Raw genomic sequence first — 21790 nt, 5'->3', positions numbered from 1 at the left:
ATAAATAGCAACTATTATAACAAATACACACTAAGGCCCAAGATTCAGTTTGATTTCTTTGATCTGGCCAAAGGAATTGATGTGATAAGCACTTTTAGAAAAAAGGTAAAACAACAAATACAGTATCTTGGTAAATGATCAGATTCTATCCCAAAGCAACATCTTCTAATAATTCTCTCATCTTGTCAAGATAACTTCATAGATTTCAAAATGTCACTTACTAGTTGGAAGAGTTATGAGTAATCTGTGAATGTTTTTGCTCTTGCTTTGTAGGCTATATAGCAGAAACAAGAATATATGAAAATATAGAAATTGCCATATTTTATTGCTAGCTTGCATATATTTCTATAGCAAATTTAGAAATTGACATAGTTTATTGCTATCTTGTATATATATATCCTTTGAAGTAAAGCTTTATTCTAGGTTTTTTTCAGAGAAAAAGAACAATAATAATATGGCAACTAAAGAGAGTTTAATTTGTCTCTGGACTTTGCAGAGGAAGAGGGCTAACTTTATTTTTTAATTCTCATAATTTTCCCTCAGGAAAAATTTTATATTAATTATATTAATATTAATCTATATTAATTAAAAATTTTAATTAATATAAAATTTTATATTATTTTAAATTAACTTTATATTAATCTATTATATTTAATATTATATTATATTAAATTTTATATTAATATTAAACAATCCTCCCTCCTTGGCCTCTCAAAGTGTTGGGATTACAGGTGTGAGCCACTGCGCTGGGATGAGAATGATCTTAGTATGTGGTTGATACAATATAATTTCTCCTTTTTATGTTTCTGAGACAGGGTCTAACTTGCTTGCCCAAGCTGGAGTTCAGTGGCACAATCTCAGCTCACTGGCAGTCTCAACCTTCCAGGTTCAAGGTGATTATCCCATTTCAGCCTCCAGAGTAGCTGAAACTACAGGTGCATACTACCATGCCTAGCTAATTTTTTTTTTTTTCCTTTAAGAGATGGGGTTTTGCCATGTTGCCCAGGCTGCTCTCGAACTTCTGGGCACAAGTGGTCCACCCACCTCAGCCTCCCAAAGTGCTGGGATTACAGGCATGAACCACAGTGCCAGGCCTATAATTTCTCCCTTAAAAACAGGTAAGAAAATATTACATGTTGGTCAGTTTAAATAACAGGATTGAGATGTTCTGGTTTATTAAATATTCAGTTTAACTAAGAGCTATACATACTGGATTCTGTTCAGTACCACCCAGATCCCTCTTAAGACTAAAGAGTTTATTCCCTCAGCTGTCAGACAGATTGTTGGCCTGCAACCCTCGACTGTTTGCCTTCTTTGGAAATGGTTGCAGCTGAAGCGGGGGCTTCACTCAAGACCACACCTCGCTTTGGGGCAGCCTGCAGCCAGTGACTGGTTGTTGTAGGTAGCCTCAAAGATGGCCACCAAAGACCTCTGCCTGCTGGTGTTCACGTGCTTGTGTCATTCCCAACCAGTGACTCACTTTTAATGAACAGAATACGGCAGAAGTGATGAGATATCACTTCAGAGATTAGGTTACAGAAAGATTGTGGCTTCTGACTTGGGTACGCTCACTTTGTTACCTGCCTGCTCCGAGGGAAGCCAGCCGCCACGTTGTGGGCTGTCTATGGAGCTGCTCACATGGAAAAAACTGATGTCTCCCACCAACAGTCGGCGAGAGCCTGAGGCATGCCAACAGCAGCATGAGTAGGCTTGGAAGCAGATATTGGGAGGCTTGGCAAGAGCCACATGTGAGCTGGGAAGCCTTGACATGGCTGTTGCCCTGATCAGTGACTGACTGTAGCCCTGTGAGGAACCGAACTAGAGGATCTCTCATAGGGCTACAGTGTTCAGCCTTAGAGGTGTGGTTAAGTTGCCCCTGGACTCCTGACTCACAGAAACTATGAGGTAATAAATGTTGTTCTAAGCCACTATGCTTTGGGGGGTAATCTGTTGCACACTGTTTGCAAATTACCCCAAATTAATAAAGATAACTAATAAAGGTATACAGGTCTATCCTCCTCACCCCAAGTTGAGGTAACTCTGAAGGACGATTCTAGCCTCAGAGTTCACTGCAGGGCTGGCTGAAGCCTTTTGACTATAACACAGCCCAGCACTCCCAGTGAACCTCCTGAATGCAAATCTCAGAATCTGCTTCCTAGAGGACCCAGCCTGTCATATATACATACACATGAACTTAAAACTTCGAAAGAACTGGGGTATAATGAAGTACAATAATTATAATAAACCACTGCATGTAGTTTAAGCTAAAGCAGCTCAGGATATTATGTAACTTTTATTATGAAATTCAATATAATTGTGCTGCAAAATGTGCACTGTGCTGCAAAAATGTCCAAGGTGGGCCAGAGTTACAAAGATTTCTACAATCCCAGTATACTTATGAGTTTATTAAGAGCTTTTTCTCAATCATTATTTCATTTGATAGATGTGTATGCTTTTCTTCTTTTATCAGTGAAAATTTAAAAAGCCAAAGACTGAACACAACAGAGAAAAAGGACAATGGATTTTTCCTGGCCCTCCTCTAAGAATTCGGCAGCAGACAGATAAGAGCTTTCTAAGGGTGGGTGCTGAAGTAGGAGGTGGAGAGAACACCAACTCACTCAGAAACACAGACCCAAATTTCCGTTACAAGGCACTGAGAATACCTTTTGCCCCCAAATGAAAGTGGAGGAACACAGGTGCAGAAGTAGGTGGGAACAGATTAGGGAAGACGCAGCTAGAAGCCAGTGCCCGCAAACCTGGATAACTTTTTGTTACTTTTCAAAGTTCACAAGACTAAGACTGAAGTGAAAAGCAATAGACAATCAAAAAAGCCATTTCTTATCTTTAAGACAGAAAAATAGTTTATCACTTCAACTGTGTTAGTCCTAACTGATCTCCCCGTCTCCAGTTCCCCAATATAATCTAGACCCCATGCTGACCTTTCTAAACAAGATTCATTCATCTGTCTCTCTGTCCATCTCTCCATCCAGCTAGCCATCAGTATTTTCTGGGAGCCTAATAAATGCCATAAAACCCCCTACCTAAAAATGTGTTAATGAATTTTTTTTTTTTTTTTTTTTTTGAGACTAAGTTTCGCTCTTGTTGCTCAGGATGGAGTGCAATGGCATGATCTTGGCTCACCGCAACCTCCGCCTCCCGGGTTCAAGTGATTCTCCTGCCTCAGCCTCCTGAGTAGCTGGGATTACAGACTCCCACTAACAAGCCCAGCTATTTTTTTTTTTTTTTTGGTATTTTTAGTTTTCAGTAGAGTCAGGGTTTCTCCAGGTTAACCAGGCTGGTCTCGAACTCCCAACCTTGGGTGATCTGACCACACTTTGGCCTCCCAAAGTGCTGAGATTACAGGCGTGAGCCACCATGCCTGGCCTATTGATGACTTTTAATTTTTTTTTGTTTTTATACAAATAGTGTGTGTGTGTGTGTGTATATATATATGTAGACATATATAGAGAGTGCACGAGAGATAGTTGTAACAATGTTCTTATATAACGTATAATATAGCTACAAAATATAGCTAACTTACATAAAATATTTCACTGCTCTGAATACCTTGTTAACATACAAACAGTTGCTGAGTGTGTCATTATATGCTGGTCTCCACTTTACATTATGGTAGTTTTCACACCTTCAAGGTAAAGAATGTGATCACTCTTCCATAATCACCTGGAGGATCTCTTTTTGTAATTATGTACTCCTTTACCCTCTGTGCGGGAGAGGGGTTTGAGGTGCTGGTAGGATGGAAATATGGAGTCAGAAAAAGCCACATGGGAGAGAATAAAACTTGTTTTATGAGTAAAACTCTGTTTCTTTACAGGTTCACAGCAAAAGTTCTTGATGAGGAAGTAATTACTTACAAGCTATGGCCACTTCTTAAATGGACATTATTAAAATGTTTACCTGGCACTGCTTTGAGTCAGTGGAAGTAATAATTCATGTTTCTGTTTATTATAGGGAAACTTAGCAAGATTTATATTTAAGCTAAACTTCTCTAAGCAGTTATTCAGGAGATATGTGCTGACAAATAATTTCTGAAGTTGCTTTTAGAACAGATTCATAAAAATTTAGGGGTGAGTGAAGTTAGGTGACTTGTCCAAGATCATACAGATTGGAATATACTAAAATACAGGTTTCTTAACTATTTGTCCATTGTTTTACCTATCACATCATGGGAAATAGAGTATTTTAAAAGCCATCCAAAAGACCTGTGGGGCATTTTACTGATGACCTATGCAATGGCCTCTACCTCATACAGAAGAGGAGAAGTTGGGGGAGAGGTAATGGATGAAGCACAGATATAGCCAGGAACAATACTGGAAGGCAGCAGGCAGTGGAGCACTGCTTCAAAATTCTGAGTGAGATGGTTTTCAATCTAAAATTCTAATCCTGGCTGAACTATAAATTTGAACATAGAAGCTACATATATTTTTTAAACTTTTAAGTTCAGGCGTACATGTGCAGGTTTGTTATAGAGGTAAACTTGTGTCACAGAGGTTTGCTGTACTGATTATTTAATCCCCCAGGTATTAAGCCTTGTATAGATTAGTTATTTTTCCTGATCCTCTCCCTCCTCCCACCCTCCTCTGTCTAGTAGGCCCCAGTGTGTGTTGTTCCCCTCTATGTTTCCATGTGTTTTCATCATTTAGCTCCCACTTATAAGTGAAAACATGCAATACTTGGTTTTCTGTTCCTGCATTAGTTTGCTAAGGAAAATGACCTCCAGCTTCATCCATATTCCTGCAAAGGATATGATCTTATTCTTTTTTATGGCTGGATAGTATTCCATGGTGTATTTGTACCACATTTTCTTTAACCAGTCTACCGTTGATGGGCATTTAGGTTGATTCCATGTCTTACTACTGTGAATAGTGCTGCAATGAACATACGTGTGCATGTGTCTTTATGACACAACAATTTATATTTCTCTGGGTATATAAATTGTAATAGGATTGCTATTACAGTAATAGGATTGCTGGGTTGAATGGTAATTCTGTTTTTAGGTCTTTGAGGAATCAACACATTGTCTTCCACAATGGTTGAACTAATTTACACTCTTACCCAGTGTATAAGCATTCCTTTTTCTCCACAACCTCACCAGCACCTGTTATTTTTTGACTTTTTAATAATAGCTAATCTGACTGGTGTGAGAAGGTATCTCATTGTGGTTTTGATTTGCATTTCTCTAATAATCAGTGATATTTTGCTTTTACAATTCTGGACACAGGAATGGGCAAAGATTTCATGACTAAGAGGCCAAAAGCAATTGCAACAAAAGCAAAAACTGACACATGGGACCTAATTAAACTATAGAGCTTTTGCACAGCAAAAGAAACTATGAACAGGGTAAACAGGCAACGTACAGAATGGGAGAAAATGTTTGCAAACTATGCATCTGACAAAGATCTAATATCCAGCATCTACAAGGAACTTACATACATTTATAAGAAAATATGAACAGGGTAAACAGGCAACGTATAGAATGGGAGAAAATGTTTGCAAACTATGCATCTGACAAAGATCTAATATTCAGCACCTACAAGGAACTTACATACATTTATAATAAAAAACCAAACCCATTAAAAAGTAGGCAAAAGATATGTACAGATACTTTTCAAAAGACAACATACACATGGCCAACAAGCATGTGAAACATTTTCATTCATGAAAAATCTCAAAACTTTTACCTCCTTTAGTTGATATTAGTAGTAGCCTAATTCAACATTTATCCCACCCCTAAGAAAACCTTGATTTTATAAGGAATTAACTCCCTAATCATTTAACTCAGGGGACTGGGTCTTCAAAGCCAGCTCCAGAAGTGGATCCTGATTCACCCAGGCCCATCAAAGTCGCCCCTGCCATCCTCTGCTAAGGAGTGGTTTAGGAAGGAGCCTGTTACTCAATTCTGAAAATGCGATGAGGCAATTGTGAGATACTGGAAGACATCTGAGAAAAAGTTCCCTTGTTCTAAGAAAGAGTTAACAGGAAACGCTTGTCTCTTTTCTTCCTTTGGACATTCTGGACATGATGCCAGGAAGGGCTGCAGTCATTATCACTAGCCTGGTGATAAAACCGGCCAGGCAGGAAGACAGAGCCTGGGAATTGCAAAAAGGAGGCGCTGAAGCCCACTCTTCCTCTGGAGTTCATGGAACATGGGATTATACATAACTGCATCCTTTTGTCTGAGCCAGTGTGAGACCGAGTGTTTCGTTCCTTGAAATCACATGCTTAGAAGAGGGGTAAGGGAACTCCTAGGATGCCGGCAGGACAGGCTCGGATGACAGCTATGCAGCAGGCCCAGATAGCAGCCAGTTCAGATGAGCAGGAGGACAAAGGGCTCCAGGAGGAAGAGCCCCAGTGGGACAAATGGGAACCAGTAGGTTCAGTTGTGTGGAAAAACATCTACAGAGGCATTTTACGAAGCTATTGGAGGGTACAGGAAGATTCAGCTATAGATTCAAAAACAAAACAAAACAAAATGAAAAAATAAGGACAGTCAATTCTTATTTTTGAGAAAATAGAAAACATTGTAAAAGAAATGTACTTGTCTCATACTTGGCTCATCAGTAAGCAATACTTAGCATGGCAATAATAATGAAAATAACAAATATGAATGACATGCAATAAATGCGAAATGACTACATTGGAAGGACAGAGGAAGGGAAAACTGAAGATTCTCAATTAACACAATGACAATAGTCAACTTGATGAATCAAGGGACAGGAAAATATGCATATTACTTAGAAATACAACAGAAATGGGGAAAGGTGTTGAAAGTAGTTGCCTTGGGACTAGGATGGGGAAGGACAAGGACTGGAGGGATGGAAGCTTGTCAGCTGGAGCCTTTTAGCACCACTGAATTTTAAAAATTATGTTCACTGATAAAAATTAAAATCAGCCAGGCAAGGTAGCGCATCCCTGTAAGCCTAGCTTTGGGAGGTCAAGGCAGGAGGATCACTTGAGTTCAAGAGTTTGAGACTAGCCTGGGCAACATAGTGAGAGCCTGTCTCTACACAACATACAAAGATCAGCCACGCATGGTGGTGTGCGCCTGTAGTCCCAGCTACTGGGGAGGCTGACATGGGAGGATCACCTGGGCCTGGGAGGTTGTGGCTGCAGTGAGCTGTGATCGTGCCACTGCACTCCAGCCTGGATGACAGTGATGCCCCATCTCAACAAAACACAAAAATTAAAATCAATAAAATAAAATGCCCAGAACATTTAAGGGAAAGGTACAATGCTCTGGGTTAGTTTTCAGTTCACATCAAATGCTTATTAGTGGCACTGACTCCTCCTCTTCCCTATTGGTGAACTCTATTCTCTTTGTCCCAAGGGTTTTAGCTTAAGTCTCCTCTAGTCACCCTGGATGCAGATTAATAGATACAAAACTACCTCCATGACAGAATTTATGATGTGTTTTTCAAGACTGCATGGTGGTGAAAAGCAGGAACTGCCTAACATTACATTTATCTTAGGGCCAGTGCTTTGTTTCATTTGGGCCAGCTGCCTGATTTCTTTTTCAGGTCCATCCCTATTACTTTTCCAAAATAAAATTTGGACTCTGGGATATCTTGCATGATGGATTTTCCATTGTAGCATACCAATTGCGCAAACCACCACAGTTCTACAGGCTGGTAGCTTAAAACAATTACTACTGAACAGAAAAAAAAAAAGCTAAAGTCTACTATGTTACTTATGGCACTTAAATTTATTGCTATTGGCTAACGGTGTTCTTTTTCATAAAATGTCTCATTTCTGTGACACCAGTAACTGGAAAGACTAGGAAAAATATTGTAGATTTCCTTCATAGCAGCTCTAGCAGAGGGGCACAGAAGAGTACCCAGAAGCAGAAGTGAATTCTAGGCTCATTTTAGCCCCCATCTAAGTGGTTGACATGGTCAAACCACTTTACCTGTCTGAGATTCAGTTTCCTTATAATATTAAAAGAAAAACCTATGTCCAGTACAGTATATGGCCCTTAGTAAGTTAAATGATATTTTGGGGAAAATATTGGGCATTTTTAAAAGATGACTAATTACATTCTGCAGTTGACTGTCATCTATACTGAGATGAATCATGTAAGAGTACAAGGCACTAAGAGGAAAACCTAAGTGCCCCCTCCACCCACACCCTATTCCTGTAAAAAAAAAGAGAAAAGGGCTGCCACGACAAATGAGACAAGGAAGACCAGAGAAGGACTCAGAGATAGCATGGATAAATGTAAATTCTACTTGACCTAAAGCTTAGCAAAAATGAATCCTGACAAATGTTATTTATAGCTCACATTCACAGCTTTCATTATTAATAAGCAGTAAGTTCATGTTCCAACAAACTTTGAGGTATCAAACATGAAAACCAATATTTGTACCAACTGTAGGAATATTTTATACCTGGATCCAGTTTGCTTTCATCCTCGCTGACCAAGAATCCCATGTGGTAATTCCCCACCTGGTGTGAGTAATTTTTTTCTAGCTCACAAACTGGCGGATAATGGGTGACAAACAGGGTTAAGGATTTCACCTAAAGCAATAAGACAGAATAAATGTTATTTCATTTTTAAATTTTATTGTAATTAAAATTTGTCTTCAACTTTCTTTGGAAAAATTTTAAATCTTCCTAAAAGTCACAAGAAAAGTACAACGACCAACTATTATATACTCTTTATCTAGATAACCAATTGTTAATATTTTGTCATATTTCCCTTCTTCCTCCTCCTCCACAGACACACATATTTTTTCCTGAACCATCTGAGAATTAGTTGCAGACATCATGACACTTCATCCCTAAAGATTTAAGATTCTCTTTTTTTTTTTTTGAGATGGAGTCTCGCTCTGTCACCCAGGTTGGAGTGCAGTTGCGCAATCTCGGCTCACTGCAAGCTCCGTCTCCCAGGTTCATGCCATTCTCCTGCCTCAGCCTCCCGAGTAGCTGGGACTACAGGCACCCACCCGCCACCATGCCCAGCTAATTTTTTTTTTTTAGTAGAGACGAGGTTTCACCGTGTTAGCCAGGATAGTCTCGATCTCCTGACCTCGTGATCCATCTGCCTCGGCCTCCCAAAATGCTGGGATTACAGGCGTGAGCCACTGCACCGGGCCAAAGATTCTATCTTCTAAGAACAAAACATCCTCCTATATAACTAGAATACAATTATTACACTCAAGAAATATATTACTATTATATAACATATACAGTCCCTAAATCTCCCTAATTCTCCCAACAATGTTTCTTTTTGTCTCTTTCCTTTTTTGTCTTTTATGACATGGACATTTCTGAAGTATCAAGTATCCTTTCCTACAGGAATAGAGTGTGGGTGGAGGGGGCACTTATGCTGTTTTGCATAATGTCTTTCAATTTGGACTTTGCTATTTCCTCCAAACATCATTGCCAATGAGGACTAAGCTCTGATTTTTTTTATCTTGCCCAAATTCCTACCTCAGGGGTCTGGGGATTCATGCCCTACAAACCATGGATTCTCATCAGATGGGTTTTATTTGACCCTGTATATTGTGACTTGCTTTTCAATATGACTCCAGCACAACACTAGAGACACGGAAAAAATATTTAACCCCAAAATATACTTCCTTGCCACGCCTTGAAATTGCCCTGTGAAGTCTCTTGTGAGAAAAATCCACATTCTATACAGAATCCCCTTCCCCCTTTGTTTTCCTTCCTTTCCAGATCCATGAGATAATCAACTAAAAGCCAGGCACCCTTTTAGGTCTGATAAGAAACATTTTACAACCTGCTCTCTCTGTGAAGTCTGAGAGCTTCCTCTGCACAATAAAACTTGGTCCCACAATCCTTTATCTTAACCTGAACATTCCTTTCCATTAATCCCAGGTCTTCAGATAAACTCAACCAATTATCAACCAGAAAATGTTTAAATTTACCTGTAGCCTGGAAGACCCTCCTTTGAGTTGTCCCACCTTTCTGAACCAAACCAATAAATGCATTTCTTAAATGTATTTGATTGATGTCTCATGCCTCCCTAAAATATATAAAACCAAGCTGTACCCTGACCACCCTGGGCACATGTTCTCAGGACCTTCTGAGGGCTGTGTCACGGGCCATGGTCACTCACATTTGACTCAGAATAAATCTCTTCAAATATTTTACAGAGTTTGACTCTTTTCGTTGATACCAGGAATATTCCACAGATATGTAGGTGATGGATCCTTCCCAGTGCATCACATCAGGAGGGATGTGATATCAATTTCACATAACTGGGGATGCCAAATTTGATTATCTGGTTGAAAAGGGTACCCATCAGACTTCTTCACTATACCTTTTCCCTTTGTAATTAATAAATAACCTGTTATTTTATTAATGATATTTTGAGATATATGAATATCCTTTTCTCCAACAATCTTTCATCCAAAGGTTTTATAATCTATTGATCATCGCTGCCTGAATCAGTTATTATTCTAGTGGTTATTGAAGGCTGATTAAGAAATTTTTCCTACATTTATTCATTGGTATTCTGTAAAGCAGAGGTTTCACTTTTCCCCACTCACCTCCACCATTTTAAAGTTTATTTTTGTTAGTGTCAGTATGAATTCTTTATTAACAATTTTTTTTTTTTTAGAGACAGGGTCTCACTCTATCATCCAGTCTAGACTGCAATGGCACAATCATAGCTTACTGTAACCTCAAACTCCTGGGCTCAAGGGATCCTCCCACCTCAACTTCCCAAGTAGCTAGGACTACAGGTGTGCGCCTATTGGGAGAACCCGCTCCTAATGATTACATGGGTTCTTTTCTATTTCCTAAGTGTCTCAGCTGGTTTGAGAAATAAAGGGAAAGAGCACAAGAGAGAGAAATTTAAAGCTGGGTGTCCGGGGGAGACATCACATGTCGGCAGGATCCGTGATGTTCCCTGAGCTGTAAAACCAGCAAGTTTTTATTAGCGATTTTCAAAAGGGGAGGGAGTGCACGAATAGGGTGTGGGTCACAGAGATCACATACTTCACAAGGTAATAAAATATCACAAAGCAAGTGGAGGCAGGGCGAGATCACAGGACCACAGGATGGGGCAAAATTAAAATTGCTAATGAAGTTTCGGGCATGCATTGTCATTGGTAACATCTCATCAGGAAACAGGGTTTGAGAGCAGACAACCTGTCTGACCAAAATTTACTAGGCGGGAATTTTCCTCGTCCTAATGAGCCTGGGAGCACTACAGGAGACCGGGGCTTATTTCATCCCTTCGGCTTCGACCATAAAAGACTGCACGCTTCTAAGGGGGCTGTTTATAGGCCTGCCCTCAGGACGCATTCTCTTTCTCAGGGATGTTCCTTGTTGAGACGAAGAATTCAGTGATATTTCCCCTATTTGCTTTTGAAAGAGGAGAAATATGGCTCTGTTCCGTCCAGCTCACTGGCAGCCAGAAGTCTTATCTCTGATGTTCCCTGAACATTGCTGTTATCCTGTTCTTTTTTCAAGATGCTCAGATTTCATATTGTTCAAACACACGTTCTACAAACAATTTGTGCAGCTGACACAATCATCACAGGGTCCTGAGGCGACATTCATCTTCCTCAGCTTATGAAGAAGATGACGAGATTAAGAGATTAAAGTAAAGACAGGCATAGGAAATCACAAGTGTATTGACTGGGGAAGTGATAAGTGTCCACGAAATCTTCACGATTTATGTTCAGAGACTGTAGAAAAGATAGGCATAAGAAATTATAAAAGTATTAATTTGGGGAACTAATAAATGTCCATGAAATCTTCACAATATATGTTCTTCTGCCGCGGCTTCAGCCGGTCCCTCCGTTCGGGGTCCCTGACTTCCTGCAACATGCGCCACTATGCCTGGCTAATTTTTTATTTTTAATTTTTGTAGAGAGAGGTCTCACTGTGTTGCCCAGGCTGGTCTTGAACCTGGGCTCAAGCGGTCCTCCTGCTTCAGCTTCCCAAAGTGCTGGGATTACAGGCGTCTGCCACTGCACCCAGTCTCATGGATTCTTTAATAAGCATTATTTTAAGGCATATTTTATATATTCTGGAAACCTCTATCTGGAGGAAAGTTAACACCAATCTTAGCCTAAATATTGGCATAAGGAGATAATTAAATCAAAGAATTCCAGTTTTGATTCACCTGCCATTCACCTTATTAAAAGTCTGAACGTGTGCCTTCTTTCTGATAACAATAACAAAGAAACATATTAAGGCAGGATTTCTTTTAAAAGGTGTGCTTAAAATCTGCCCTGAGGGATCTTAGGACCACCTATCTCCATGGTGCTCCTTCTCCAAGCTGATAGGCACTTTTAGCCTAAGGGTCTGGGATCGACACTGCACTCCTCAAGGCTGTTCTCAGCCTGCAGCAGCAACATGTGACCTCCCTTATTGCTCCTCTCTGATCTCTCTTCCCTATCCAAAGATCAGAAGGAACCATGAAAAGAAAGATTTCCATCCATAAAAAGGTCAGGGAAGTTTCTGGTTTCCAGTCTAGCATATAAGAAGGTTGGAGGTTGCCTCTCCATCACAAGGAAAAAGTAGAACAAACTGAAAAATCAACTCTTCTTAGATCTGTAAGAGAAACGAAGTCACAGGCAAACCACTGTCCCCCAAATTACAGACAGACAAGCAGATACAAAGAATCACAACTTTCCTGGGCTGAAATGCAGGCAGAAACCTCTGAAGGAACCAGTATCAGGGTAGGAAAACTGGAACTGGAACTGATCAATTACTGGAAGCTCAGTGTCAACAAGTCTGAGAGTCAAAAAGTCCAGGGGAACCAAGTCACGGGGGAAGGGGGCACACTTCTGTGAGTTTTACTCCCAGGAGTTACACTTGATTCTCACAATAAATGCTGGAGTAAATTCCCCTTATGCTTCAGGCAAGGGGAAGAAAGAAAGAACTATTTTGAAATGCACCAGGGCACTCTGTTCTTAACAAGGCCTGCCTCAAAAGAAACTAAAGCGGAGCCTTAAGTAGGCTTAAGTAGTTTAAAAACCTGCTGGGGTTTTATCAGAGCCTAACCTACTTGGGGGAAGGGAAAGACTCAACTCTAGTCTCCTCTAGCCTTCCACATGAGAGAAAGGAAATATCGAACTCCAGCCCACTCTAGCCTTCCTATCCCACCTGAGGGGTGGGAGGGAGGTAAGACTGAGACTTAATCATAGGACTCCTCCCCTAGCCCCTTACCAACACATTACTAAAAGCTAATTTACAGCAGTTCCTTTTACCCAATACATCATGGCCAGCTGTCAAGAAAAAGTCACAAGGCATACTAAAACTAAAAACCCACAAATGTGAAGAGACAGAGCAAGCATCAGAACCAGACATAGCTATGGCAGGGATGTTGGAATTATCAGACTGGGAATTGGAAACAAATGATTAGTATGCTGGGGGCTCTATGGATAACACAGACAGCATGCAAGAACAGATGGGCAATGTAAGCACAGAGATGCACATTCTAAGAAAAAACCAAAAGGAAACACCAGAGATCAAAAACACTGGGATGGAAATGAAAAATGTGTTTGATGAGCTTACTGGTAGACTGGACACAGCTGAGGGAAGAATCTCTGAGCTTGAGGACATCTTAATAGAAACCTCCAAAACGGCAAAGAGAAAAAGATCGGGAAAAAACCCACAGAATATCCAAAAAGTTTGGGACAACTACAAAAGATGTAATATACAGCTAATGAGAATACCAGAGAGAAAATAAAGAGAGAAAGAAACAGAAGAAATATTTAAAACAAGAATGACTGAGAATTTCCCCAAATTAATGTCAGACACAAAACCACAGATCTAGGAAGCTCAGGGACCACCAAACAGGATAACTGTCCCCAAAACCACACCTAGACAAATCATATTCAAACTACAGAAAACCAAAGATAAAGAAAAAAAAATACTGAAGTAAGCCAGAGGGAAGAAACACCTTATCTGCACAAGCTCAAAGATAAAAATTACATCTGACTTCTCAGAAACCACACAAGCAAGCAAAGAGAGGAGTAAAATATCTAACGTATTGAGAGGGAAAAAAACAAAACAAAACAAAACAAAAACCTCTCCAACCTAGAATTCTGTACCTTGTAAAATAATCCTTCAAAAGTGAAGGAGAAATAAAGACATTCTCAGACAAACAAAAATTGAGGATTTGTAGTCAGCAGATCTATCCTGAAATGTTTCAGAAAAGTTCTTTAGAAGGAAGGAAAATAACGGGTCAGAAACTTGTATCTACATAAAGAAAACTGCACTATTGAAGAAGGAATCAGTGAAGGCAAAAAAAATTTATTTTTCTTATTTTTAATGGATCCAGTGTAACGTTTTGTTCAAAATAATAATAGCAACAGTGTATGAGATTATGTGTGTTTATATATATATGCTTATGTACACTTACGTATAAGTGAAATAAATGACAGTGATGGTACAAAGGATAGAATAAAGTAATCAGGATTATTTTGTTATTAAAAAATACGTGCATTATTCATAAAGCAGTATAGTGTTATTTGAAAGTAGACTTGGATTAGTTGCAAATGTATATTGCAAACTCTAGGACAACCTCTAGAAAAAGTAAAACAAGAAATATAACTGATATGCTAAGAAAGGAGAGAAAATAGCTGGGCACAGTGCCATGCACTTGTACTCCCAGCTACTTGGGAGGCTGAGGTGGGAAGGTCACTTGAGTCCAGGAGTTTGAGGCCAGCCTAGGCAACACAGTAAGATCCCACCTCAAAAAACCCCAAGAAACCAAAAAACAGAAAAAAAAAAGAGAGAGAAAATGAAATAATATAAAATACTCAGTTAAAAACCACAAAAGGCAGAAAAACAGTGGAAGACACATGTAGGAACAATGAACAAGAAAACAAATAGAAAAAAGTAAAAAATGGTAAATATTAATCTAACTCTATCAATAATCACTTTGAATGCTGACGGTCTAAATGCACCAGTTAAAAGACAGATTATCAGAGTGGATCAAAAAATAAGACATGATGTCTACAAGAAACTGACCTTAAATACAAAGATAACCATATATTAAAAATGTATGGAAGGGCTAGGTGTGGCAGCTCACACTTGCAATCCCAGCACTTTGGGAGGCCGAGGCAGATGGATAACTTGAGGCCAGAAGTTCAAGACCAGCCTGGCCAACATGGTGAAACCCCATCTCTAATTGAAAAATAATACAAAAATTAGCCAGGTGTGATGGCACACACTTGTAATCCCAGCTACTCGGGAGGCTGAGGCACAAGAATCACTTGAATCTGGGAGGCAGAGGTTGCAGTGAGCTAAGATTGTGCCACTGCACTCCAGCCTGGGTGACAGAGTGAGACTCTGTCTAAAATATATATATATGTGTATGGAGGAAGATATATCATGTTAACATTAAAGAAAGCTGAAGCAGCTATATTAATTTCTAAAGAAAGCTGGAGTAGCTATATTAATTTGAGACACAGCAGACTTCAGATCATGTAAATTTGTCAGGGATAAAGAAGGATATTACATAATGATAAAGGGATAAATTCTGCAAGAAGACATAATATCCTTAACATGTATGCATCTAACAAGAGAATGTCAAACTACATGAGGCAAAAGCTGATAGAACTACAAAGAGAAACAGATGAACATACTACTATAGTTAGAGACATCAAAATTCCTCCATCTGAAACAGATAGATTCAACAAGCAGAAAATCAGTAAGGACATAGCTGAACTCAACAACACCATCAATCAACTAGACATCATTTATATCTATAGATATTTCGTCCAACAGCTGAATACACATTCATCTCAAGCTAACATGGAACATTCACCAAGAAAGACCACACTTTGGGCCATAAAACACATGTTGACAAATTTAATATAATAAAAATCATACAATATTTGATCTCAGACCACAATGGAATTAAACTAGAAATCATAACAAAAAGGTAACTGGAAAACCCCCAAATACATGGAGACTAAACAACACATTCTTAAAAAACATATGGGTCAAAAAGGAAATGAAGATAAATTTAAATTATTTGAAACTAAATACAAACAGGAAGCACACCTTATCAAAATTTGTGGAATGCAGCAAAAGCAGTGCATAGAAGAAAATTTATGGACCAGGAGTGGTGGCTCACACCTGTAATCCCAGCACTCTGGGAGGCCAAGGCGAGAGGATCACTCGAGTCCAGGAATACGCGACCAGCCTGGGCAACATAGTGAGACCCCCATCTCTACAAAAAATAAAGAAAGATTTAGCTGGGTGTTGTGCCATGTGCCTGCAGTCCAGCTAAGTGGGAGGCTGAGGCAGGAAGATCACTTGAGCCCAGGGAGTCGAGGCTGCAGTGGGCTGTGTTCATGCCACTGCAGTCCAGCCTGGGTAACAGAGCAAGACCCTGTCTCAAAAAAGAAAAAAAAATGGAAAGAAAAGAAAGAATGAAAAAAGAAAATTTATAGCACTGAACACATTTTAAAAAAGAAAGATTTAAAATAAACAATCTAAGCTTCCATCTTAGGACACCAGAAAGAGAAGAGCAAAAATAAGCAAAAGAAAAGAGATAATAAAAATTAGAGCAGAAATCAATGAAATTAAAACAAGAAAGCAATGGGGAAAATAATCAATAGAACCAAAAGCTGGTTTTTTGAAAAGACAACTGATAAGCTTCTAGCCAAGCTAACTAAGAACAAAAGAGAAAAGATACAAATGGCTAATATCAGAAACGAGAAGGACAACACTACGGATGCCATGGACAAATAAAAGGGTAATAAGGGAATACTATTACCAACTCTATGTCCACACATTTGGCAACCTTGGTGAAAATTTCTTGAAAAACAATTCCTTAAAATTGGCTGACACAATCAGCCAAAACTCACACAAGAAAAAACAGAAAATCTGAATAGGTCTATATCTATTGAAGAACTTGAGTCAATGGCCTTCCAAAACAAAAATCAAAGGCCCCAGTGGCGTCACTGGTGAACTCCACCAAACATTTAAGGAAGATATTTTACCAATTCTCTACAGTCTTTTTCAGAGGACAGGAGTGGAGTAAATACTTTCTAACTCATTCTATGAGGCCAGCATTACCTTAATACCAAAACCAGACAAAGACATTATAAGAAAACTACAAACCAGTATCTCATAAACATAGATGCAAAAATCCTCAATAAAATATCAGCAAAATGAATCCAATGTATAAAAAGAAAAACAGACCATAACCAGGTAGGACTCATTCCAAGTGTGAAAGACTCATTCAACATTTGAACACCAGTTAACGTCATCCATCACATCAACAGGCTAAAGAAGAAAAATCACATGATCATATCAATAGATGCACAGAAAGCATTTGACAAAATCTAACACCCATTCATGATTAAAAAATCTCTCAGTAAACTAGGAATAGAGGAGAACTTCCTCAATTTGATAAGGAATAGCCACAAACAACCTCTAGCTAACATCATACTTAATGGTGAGAAACTTAAAAAGCTTTCCCACTAAGATCAGAAATAACGCAAGGATATCCTTTCTTACTACTTTTTCAACACTGTACTGAAAGTCCTAGTTAGTGCAATAAGACAAGAAAAAAAAAATAGATGGGGAAGAAAGAAGCGAAACTGTCTGTTGGTAGCTGACATGACTGCCTATGTAGGAAATTCAAAAGAATTGACAAACATACACACAGATTGGCATTAGTAAGTGATTATAGCAAGGTTGCAGGATACAAGGTTAATATACAAAAGTCAATTGCTTTCCTATGTAGTTTCTAAAATGATTAAAGTTTCTGAGTTACATCTTTCTGCAAATAAATTTTTTAAAGCAAATCAAAAAATTCCTTTAAAAAAACAAAATGTCTTAATTACCTATGTAATCTAAATACATGTTTAAACAAAACCTGAGTCTCTCTTGGGTCTTCACTGCCAAAATAACAAATAAAAGAAGGGAGGCTGGGCATGGTAACTCATGCCTATAATTCCAGAAGTTTGGGAAGCCAAGGCAGGTGAATCACTGGAGCCCAAGAGTTCAAGACTAGCTTGGGCAACATGGTGAAACTCCGTCCCTAAAAGAATACAAAAATTAGCTGGGTATGGTTGGTGTGTGTCTGTAGTCCCAGCTACTCGGGAGGCCGAAGTGGAAGGATCACCTGGGCCCAGATAGTTTGAGGCTGCAGTAAGCCATGATCATGCCGCTGCACTGCAGCCTGAGTGACAGAGTGAACCCGTTTCAAAAAAAAAAAAAAAAAAAAGGAGGAGGAGGAGGAGAAAGAAGAGAAGGAGGAAGAACAACAACAATGGTTGTGCCAAAAAGGGCCATAGCTAGGTGCAACCTATTTGCTGCACAAACTGTGTTGGATGCAAACCTAAGGACAAGGCCATTAAGACGTTTGTCATTTGAAAGTGCAGCTGTCAGGGACATTTCCAAATTGAGCGTTGTTGATGTCTCTGTGCTTCCCAAGGAGTGTGTGAAACTGTATTACTGCACAAGTTCTGCCACTCACAGCAAGGTAGTCAGGAATCATTCTCAAGAAGCCTAGGGGACCAAACAACTCCACTCCAATTTAGATCAGAGCATGCTGCCCCATGATCTCCATCAAAGCCCATGCATGGAGCTGAGTCTCTAAAGACTGAAAAAAAACTATCTTCTGGAAAAAAATCAAATGGAAATTAAGCTTTAAAAACAAAACTAAACCCCAAAATACCAAGGGCAACAAAAGGTTAAAGAAAAAGAAATTTTATTTTTGTGTTGCTTTTTTTTTTTTCTTCTGAGACGGAGTCTTGCTCTGTCACCCAGGTTGGAGTGCAGTGGCACGATCTCGGCTCACTGCAAGCAACGCCTCCCAGGTTCACGTCATTCTCCTGCCTCAGCCTCCCAAGTAGCTGGGACTACAGGCACCTGCCACCACGCCCAGCTATTTTTTGTGTGTTTTTAGTAGAGACGGGGTTTCACTCTGTTAGCCAGGATGGTCTCGATCTTCTGACCTTGTGATCCGCCCGCCTCGGCCTCCCAAAGTGCTGGGATTACAGGCGTGAGCCACCATGGCCAGCCTTGTGTTGCTTTTTGAAAAGAAATATTAAAAGTATGACTTTATTGGCTTAAATAGCCAATCTCTTCCTTAAATAGAAGAGAGAAAGAAATGAAAACAAGGGAAGACACAATGACAAAGGAGCAAGAAAATGGGGGGAAAAAACAGAAAAGAAAGACCAGAGAAGGGAAAGGCCTAAGGGCAGGTTCCATGAGGGAGAGATTTGAAAAGCAGAGACCAAAATGAACAAGATAGAGAAAGTAAACTAAAGGGGACAGTTAGACGGAAATGATAGGGATGGAAAGTTTGACACAAACAAAATTTCACACTGAAGCTTAGAAATGCACCCTGAAAAAAGGAGACATGCTTTGAAGGAATGATGTTACCAAATCATATAGAAACACAATGAGATGAGATCAAAGATCTCACAATGAGATCTTTCAGGATGTTGGTAAAATAAAAGGATTTCACAAAGTAGAAATGGCAGTATTTCCTTGTTTGTCCCTCGAGGAATTTGGCTGTAGATGGATGATAGCTGTTCTTGATTTAGGGTTCACCAAGGATAATAAGATACAATTCTGAGTGAAAATACTGCCAGGGAGGCCTTTTTCATACAACCAGATTTATGTTGAGTCAGCAAGAAAAAGGAACATGTATCAGAAAACTACAAATATTATTTAGGGTCAATCTGTCTGAATTCAGTGTGTAGCATTCTAGTGCTCATTTGCAGGGCTGCGGTCAGTTATAAAAAAGAGAATTCTGAGTATTTGCAGACTGAGATCAGGAAAATAATGTGTATAATATGTATCATCCATGTACACAAGGGTATGCAGGGATTGCATAATGGTATTGACTACAGCAGTAATAATATATATTTCAAAATAACTAAGAGAATAAATTTCAAATGTCTCACCACAAAAAATGATATCTAAATGAGGTGAAGAATATGTTACTTAATCACTCCACATTGTTTATATATTTCTTTTTTTTTTTTTTAATTTATTTATTATTATACTTTAAGATGCATGAATTACATATGTGTGCATAGCAGGTTTGTTATGTGTATACTATTGCCATGTTGGTCTGCTGCCCATCAACTAGTCATTTACATGGGTATAACTCCCAATGCCATCCCTCCCCTCCCCTCCCCATGATAGGCCTTGTGTGATGTTCCCCTTCCTGAGTCCAGAATGTTGTTCAGTTCCCACCTATGGTGAGAGCAATGGGGTGTTTGGTTTTCTGTTCTTGTGATAGTTTGCTATAAGAATGATGGTTTTAAGCATCCATGTCCTACAAAGACTTGAAATAATACTTTTTGCTTGTAACATAATTCCATGGTGTATATGTATACATTTTTTCTTAATCAATCTGTCACTGATGGACATCTGGGTTGATTCAAGTCTTTGCTATTGTGAATAGTGTACAATGAAAAACATCGTGTGCGTAATGTCTTTATAGCAGCATAATTTATAATCGCTTTGGGTATATCCCCAGTGGCCCGAAGGTTGGCTGCGGATTATATGAAACATCTAGTTCTAGATCCTTGAGAATCGCCATGCTGTTTTCCATAATGGATTGAACACTGGTTAATCCCACCAACAGTGTAAAGGAATGTTCCTATTTCTCCACATCCTCTCAGCACCTGTTGTTTCCTGACTTTTAATGATCGCTTCGTCCCCAACTGGTGTGAGATGTAATTATCTCATTGTGGTTTTGATTTGCATTTCTCTGATGGCCGAAGTGATGATGAGCATTTTTCATATGTCATTGGCTGTATGAATGTCTTCTTTTGAGAAATGTCTTGTTCATCCCACATCTTTGCCCACTTTTTGATGGGGTTGTTTGTTTTTTCTTGTAAATTTGTTGGGATTCTTTGTAGGTTCTGGATATTATTTTGTCAGATAGTGGTGCAAACTTGTTCTCCCATTCTGTGGGTTGCCTGTTCATCTGATGGTAGTTTCTTTTGCTGTGCAGGCTCTTTAGTTTAATTAGATCCCATTTGTCAGTTTAGCTTTGCTGCCATTGCTTTGAGGTGTTTTAGACATGAAGTCTTTGCCCCATGCCTATGTCTGAATAATTTTACCACCTAGGTTTTTCCTCTGATTTTATGGTATTAGGTCTAACATTTAAAGTCTCTAATCCAGCGGATGTGCGAAAATGCGGGAGTAGGGAAAAGGATCAGTTTTAAGCTCTACTTATGGCTAGCCAATTTTCCCAGCACCATTTATTAAATAGAATCCTTTTACATTTCTTTCTCTCAGGTTTCTCTCAAAAGAGATCAGATGGCGTAGATGTGTGTAGTATTCTGAGGACTCTGACTGCATTTCCATTGGTCTATATCTCTGTTTTGGTACCGAAGACACCATGCTGTTTTGGATTACTGTAGCCTTGTAGTATAGTTTAAGTCAAGTGGCGTGGTGTGCCTCAGCTTTGTTCTTTTGACTTAGGATTGTCTTGGAATCTTGGGCTCTTTTGTTCCATATGAACTTTTAAGCAGTTTTCAATTCTGTGAAGAAACTCATTGGTAGCTTGATGGGGATGGCATTGAATCTATAAATTACCTTGAGGCGTCATGTTTCTGATATTGATTCTTCCTATCATGAGCATGGTATGTTCTTCCATTGTTGTGTCCTCTTTTATTTCACTATGATGATGGTTTGTAGTTCTCCTTGAAGAGGTGCTTCCCATCCTTGTAAGTTGATTCCTAAGGCATTTTATTCTCTTTGTATGGTGAATGATTCATTCATGATTTGGCTCTATGTTTGTCTGTTATTGGTGGTGTATAAGAATGCTTGTGATTTTTGCACATTAATTTTGTATCCTGAG

General features: G+C 39.1%; 1 protein-coding gene and 1 long non-coding RNA gene across 3 annotated transcripts in view; one reads left to right on the top strand and one right to left on the bottom strand.

The window, feature by feature from the left end:
• Positions 1-1015: 1015 nt before the first annotated feature.
• On the top strand, positions 1016-3898 carry LOC116275027. Its single transcript, XR_004183968.1, has 3 exons — positions 1016-1118; positions 2471-2578; positions 3833-3898. It is a non-coding gene; the product is annotated as an uncharacterized LOC116275027 (long non-coding RNA).
• Positions 3417-21790, bottom strand: part of MSH3 (mutS homolog 3) — a 219803-nt gene continuing 201429 nt past the window's right edge. Inside the window, exons 22-23 of one of the 2 annotated variants that reach the window (XM_031666743.1) lie at positions 8403-8532; positions 3417-3746 (exon numbers count right to left, since the gene is read on the bottom strand). In XM_031666743.1, the coding sequence (XP_031522603.1) occupies positions 3715-3746; positions 8403-8532 (162 nt within the window). In that variant the 3' untranslated portion in view covers positions 3417-3714. The remainder of the gene's footprint in view (positions 3747-8402; positions 8533-21790) is intronic. The other variant, XM_031666744.1, reaches the window with a different exon arrangement.

This window comes from Papio anubis, chromosome 5 (assembly GCF_008728515.1).
Source record: "Papio anubis isolate 15944 chromosome 5, Panubis1.0, whole genome shotgun sequence".
Classification (NCBI taxonomy): domain Eukaryota; kingdom Metazoa; phylum Chordata; class Mammalia; order Primates; family Cercopithecidae; genus Papio; species Papio anubis.
The sequence above is the reverse complement of the archived record's forward strand: the minus strand, read 5'-3'. Positions and strand labels throughout refer to the sequence as shown.